Source organism: Cherax quadricarinatus, chromosome 13 (assembly GCF_038502225.1).
Source record: "Cherax quadricarinatus isolate ZL_2023a chromosome 13, ASM3850222v1, whole genome shotgun sequence".
NCBI classification, from domain to species: domain Eukaryota; kingdom Metazoa; phylum Arthropoda; class Malacostraca; order Decapoda; family Parastacidae; genus Cherax; species Cherax quadricarinatus.
The window spans coordinates 7,559,274-7,565,273 of NC_091304.1; the positions used below are offsets into that span (position 1 = coordinate 7,559,274).

A 6,000-nucleotide genomic window follows, 5' to 3' on the forward strand; every position below is an offset into this window, starting at 1 on the left:
CCTATCAAACACGCTCACGCATGCCTGCTGGAAGTCCAAGCCCCTCACACACAAAACCTCCTTTACCCCCTCCCTCCAACCTTTCCTAGGCCAACCCCTACCCCGCCTTCCTTCCACTACAGACTGATACACTCTTGAAGTCACTCTGTTTCGCTCCATTCTCTCTACATGTCCGAACCACCTCAACAACCCTTCCTCAGCCCTCTGGACAACAGTTTTGGTAATCCCGCGCCTCCTCCTAACTTCCAAACTACGAATTCTCTGCATTATATTCACACCACACATTGCCCTCAGACATGACATCTCCACTGCCTCCAGCCTTCTCCTCGCTGCAACATTCATCACCCATGCTTCACACCCATATAAGAGCGTTGGTAAAACTATACTCTCATACATTCCCCTCTTTGCCTCCAAGGACAAAGTTCTTTGTCCCCACAGACTCCAAAGGTATGTATGTATGTAAAAAAAAAAAAAAAATTATGTATAGGGTTCACAACTATCCATGGTTTTGGGTATCCACAGTAGGTCTTGGAATGTATTCCCCATGGATACAGGGGGGGAACTACTGTATTTTGCTGCATTAAAATTTTACCACTGCCCAGCACTATTCCTTTTGCACGTATTGAGTTAGAGGCAGCTGTTAAGGAATTTGGGGATACTTTTCTCAAATCGTGAAGCAAAAAATTACATCTAGTTTATTCAGTTATGAAAACCATCTGTTAATTATGAAATACCTATATAAATAAAATACCTAAAAGTACCAGCAATAACATTTAGTTCATAAAGACATAGTTTTCATTCTGAACCATTGCATTGCGGACTAACACGATATCAGATATTATCTCCCTAAAAACAGGTTAGCGAAATGGAAAGCAATCTTCCAGAGGGATGCGTTGCAAAATTTGAGGACCCAGACACCCTACACTCGTTTCGTCTAGTTGTGTCCCCACCTGAAGGTTATTGGTCAGGCGGTGTTTTTGTGTTTAGTATCAATGTACCAGAGGAATACAACATAGCGGTAAGTTTTTGTTGGATTCATCATGTATTAGTAAAAATGCTTTGTATATGCTCATCTATATGTGGTTGCAGGGGATCGAATGTATGTATGTATGTACTCGCCTAGTTGTACTCACCTAGTTGAGGTTGCAGGGGTCGAGTCCAAGCTCCTGGCCCCGCCTCTTCACTGGTCGCTACTAGGTCACTCCCCCTGAAGCATGAGCTTTATTATACCTCTGCTTAAAGCTATGTATGGATCCTGCCTCCACTACATCGCTTCCCAAACTATTCCACTGCCTGACTACTCTGTGGCTGAAGAAATACTTCCTAACATCCCTGTGATTCATCTGTGTCTTCAACTTCCAACTGTGTCCTCTTGTTGCTGTGTCCCATCTCTAGAACATCCTGTCTTTGTTCACCTTGTCAATTCCTCTCAGTATTTTGTATGTCGTTATCATGTCCCCCCTATCTTTCCTGTTCTCCAGTGTCGTCAGATTGATTTCCCTTAACCTCTCCTCATAGGACATGCCTCTTAGCTCTGGAACTAGTCTTGTTGCAAACCTTTGCACTTCTCTAGTTTCTTTACGTGCTTGGCTAGGTGTGGGTTCCAAACTGGTGCCGCATACTCCAATATGGGCCTAACGTACATGGTGTACAGGGTCCTGAACGATTCTTTATTAAGATGTCAGAATGCTGTTCTGAGGTTTGCTAGGCGCCCATATGCTGCAGCAGTTATTTGGTTGATGTGCGCTTTAGGAGATGTGCCTGGTGTTACACTCGCCCCAAGATCTTTTTCCTTGAGTGAGTTTTGTAGTCTCTGGCCCCCTAGACTGTACTCCGTCTGCAGTCTTATTTGCCCATCCCCAGTCTTCATGACTTTGCACTTGGTGAGGTTGAACTCCAGGAGCGAATTGCTGGACCAGGTCTGCAGCCTGTTCAGATCCCTTTGTAGGTCTGCCTGGTCTTCGATCGAATGAATTCTTCTCATCAACTTCACGTCATCTGCAAACAGGGACACTTCGGAGTCTATTCCTTCCGTCATGTCGTTCACAAATACCAGAAACAGCACTGGTCCTAGGACTGACCCCTGCGGGACCCCGCTGGTCACAGGTGCCCACTCTGACACCTCGCCACATACCATGACTCACTGCTGTCTTCCTGACAAGTATTCCTGATCCATTGTAGTGCCTTCCCTGTTATCCCTGCTTGGTCCTCCAGTTTTTGCACTAATCTCTTGTGTGGAACTGGGTCAAACGCCTTCTTGCAGTCCAAGAAAATGCAATCCACCCACCCCTCTCTCTTGTCTTACTGCTGTCACCATGTCATAGAACTCCAGTAGGTGTGTGACACAGGATTTCCCATCCCAGAAACCATGTTGGCTGCTGTTGATGAGATCATTCCTTTCTAGGTGATCCACCACTCTTCTGATAATCTTCTCCATGACTTTGCATACTATACATGTCAGTGACACTGGTCTGTAGTTTAGTGCTTCATGTCTGTCTCCTTTTTTAAAGATTGGGACTACATTTGCTGTCTTCCATGCTTCAGGCAATCTCCCTGTTTTGTAGATGTATTGAATATTGTTGTTAGGGGTACACATGGCGCCTCTGCTCCCTCTCTCAGGACCCATGGAGAGATGTTATCCGGCCCCATTGCCTTTGAGGTATCTAGCTCACTCAGAAGCCTCTTCACTTCTTCCTTGGTTGTGTGTACTGTGTCCAGCACTTGGTGGTGTGCCCCACCTCTTCGTCTTTCTGGAGCCCCTTCTGTCTCTTCTGTGAACACCACTTTAAATCTCTTGTTGAGTTCCTCACATACTTCACAGTCATTTCTTGTTGTCTTTCCTCCTTCCTTCCTTAGCCTGATTACCTGGTCCTTGACTGTTGTTTTCCTCCTGATGTGGCTGTATAACAGCTTCGGGTCAGATTTGGCTTTCGCTGCTATGCCATTTTCATATTGTCGTTGGACCTCCCTTCTTATCTGTGCATATTCATTTCTGGTTCTATGACTGCTCTCCTTATTCTCCTGGGTCCTTTGCCTTCTATATTTCTTCCATTCCCTAGCATACTTGGTTTTTGCCTCCCTGCACCTTTGGGTGAACCATGGGCTCATCCTGACTTTTTCATTAGTCCTGTTACCCTTGGGTACAAACCTCTCCTCAGCCTCCTTGCTCATTGTTGCTACATATTCCATCATCTCATTAACTGGCTTCCCTGCCAGTTCTCTGTCCCACTGAACCCCATTCAGGAAGTTCCTCATTCCCGTGTAGTCCCCTTTCTTGTAGTTTGGCTTCATTCATCCTGGCCTTCCTGCTTCCCCCTCCACTTGTAGCTCTACTGTGTATTTGAAGCTTAAAACCACATGATCGCTGGCCCCAAGGGGTCTTTCATATGTGATGTCCTCAATATCTGCACTACTCAAGGTGAATACTAGGTCCAGTCTTGCTGGTTCATCCTCTCCTCTCTCTCTCTCTCTCTTGTAGTATCCCTTATGTGTTGGTGCATGAAATTTTCCAGTACCACCTCCATCATCTTAGCCCTCCATGTGTCTTGGCCCTATGTGGCTCCAAGTTCTCCCAATCGATCTCCTTGTGGTTAAAATTGCCCATGATCTTGAGCTTTGCCCTGCATGCATGAGCTCTTCTGGCCACTGCAGCCAGTGTGTCAACCATCGCTCTATTGCTCTCGTCATACTCTTGCCTTGGCCTCCTGCTGTTGTGTGTGTGTGTGTGTGTGTGTGTGTGTTTGTGTGTGTGTGTGTGTGTTTGTTTTCCCCCTCTGGGTCAATCTAACATCGTGGGAAATGCCTGATGTCAAAAATAAATAAAAATTAAGGTACCCTACTGATAGAAGTTAAATAAAAGCTGGCCCCCAGAATTAATGTAGATATGTTTGAACATGTGTACTGAAAACCTATTGTAAATTGAGCAAAGAAAATGTGATAGGTGTCTAAAGATTAAACTATCATATTTCAGAAAAATGCATCTAGGACTGTAAACTGGAAATATTCATGATAGGAGAGAGGATTATTATTATTATCATTATAGAAAATTATTTGAAGTTTTACTTGAAGAAACAGCTCATTTTTGTGGAAAAAGACTAATTGACAGTAGGCAGATTATCATATGTATGTGGCTGAAACAAATAGAATACAAGTTAAGTGTATTTGTTACTAGTAAGTAGTTTAACTAGAGAACACTTGCATTATTAAATGCATGTACAGTGTAGTTTAGAATTAATTTATACATTATATGAGTTTAAACAATCACTAATATGTATTGTCATTTCAGTATACTGTACCTTATCATCCTGCTTGCAGTACAGTTTTGTTTGATGTTCCTGCAAGTTAATAAATTATCACTTTAAAGTAAAAGAGATTACACTGTAGTGAAGCTACAAGTATATGAAATTTTTAATACAGTAATAATAATTAACCCTTTGACTGTTTCGGCCATATATATACGTCTTACGAGCCAGTGTTTCGGATGTATTTATATGTACTCAATAATTCTAGTGGCTTCAAATCAAGCAGGAGAAAGCTGGTAGGCCCACATGTGAGAGAATGGGTCTGTGTGGTCAGTGTGCACTGTATAAAAAAAAATCCTGCAGCGCACAGTGCATAATGAGAAAAAAAAAAAAATTTTGGATTAAAACGCCGACTTTGAGGTGTATTTTCGTATAGTATTTATGGTTGTATTCTTCTTTTCTTGGTCTCATTTGATAGAATGGAAAACATATTACAGAAATAGAGATAAAAACGACCTTGAAATTGAGCTCAAAGTAGCGGAAATGTTCGATTCTTACCAATGTTCAAGAGTAAGAAAATCACACCACACGTCCAATACACATCAACTGGGGAGTCTAATGTTCTTTCACTAGTGCACTGATATTATTTGTACCATTTTTACAATAATTCAGTAGTCTGCATAACAGTAAATCTTTTATTTTTTGTGTGAATAAAAAATAAAAATAGAAAGTAAGAGGGGCCTGGAGATGTAGCTAATGAACAGAGGATATGTTATTTTAGTGCCAAGAATGTCTGCATTGTTTATTCTGGACCCTATTTTGAAATTGGCATCTTTTTTAAATTGTATGAAATTGGCCAAATTGCCAATTTCTGACCACTTTATTGGGTAGTTGAAACCAGTAAATGGGTGGTTTCTTGTACTCAATTGATAGAAAAAATATAGTTCTAAAGAAATAGCTATGAGTTTGGTTGACTGGAACAATGGAATTGGCCGAAAATAGGGCTCAAGGTCGGCGAAATTGCCGAGATTGCTAACTTCGCGGGAACATAATTCCGTAAGTTTTCAATCAAAGTTCGAACTTCTGGTGTCATTAGCATCAGGAAAAGATTCTCTATCATTTCATAAGATTTTTTTTTTTTTTTTTTTTTTTTTCAAAAAAATTTTGCGACATAGAATGACAGTTTCAGAAATGGGCTTGCGATAGTCAAAGGGTTAATAAAAGTACAGAGGATTAATTGTAACAATTAATTATAGCAGCAGTAATGCATAAAGATTTCAATTCTTGTGATGTCTCGAACCTGTATGCTACATTTTCTTCCATCTAGCCACCGACAGTGAGATGTGAGACAAAACTCTGGCACCCAAATATCAGTGAAGAAGGGGAAATCTGCTTATCTCTTCTTAGGCAAAATTCTATCGATGGCCTGGGCTGGGCCCCAACACGAAGATTAAAGGATGTTGTGTGGGGCCTGAGTAGTTTATTTATGGTAAGTTTTTATTCCTTTTAGCACATGCCATTAGGGGAGTATTGACATAGAATTGGGAACCTGTATTCCTTTATCCTACTTAAGCTTATTTTTAAACCAAACACTAGTGTATTGTTCCAGTAACGTGATCTGTTAGGTTAGTGGCTAACGCTCTTGCTTCACATGGCGAGGCCCTGGGTTCGATTCCCAGCCAGAGTAGAAACATTGGGCGTGTTTCTTTCCACCTGTTGTCTATGTTCCCCATCAGTAAAATGGGTACCTGGGTGTTAG

The 6,000-nt window shown here is 41.8% G+C and overlaps 1 protein-coding gene across 3 annotated transcripts in view; it reads left to right on the top strand.

Moving 5' to 3' along the window:
* Positions 1-6,000, top strand: part of LOC128688611 (NEDD8-conjugating enzyme UBE2F) — a 34,769-nt gene that overhangs the window by 8,895 nt on the left and 19,874 nt on the right. For all 3 annotated transcript variants that reach the window (XM_053776517.2, XM_053776513.2, XM_053776516.2), the window contains exons 3-4: positions 857-1,018; positions 5,569-5,730. In XM_053776517.2, coding sequence (XP_053632492.1) covers positions 857-1,018; positions 5,569-5,730 — 324 coding nt within the window. The remainder of the gene's footprint in view (positions 1-856; positions 1,019-5,568; positions 5,731-6,000) is intronic.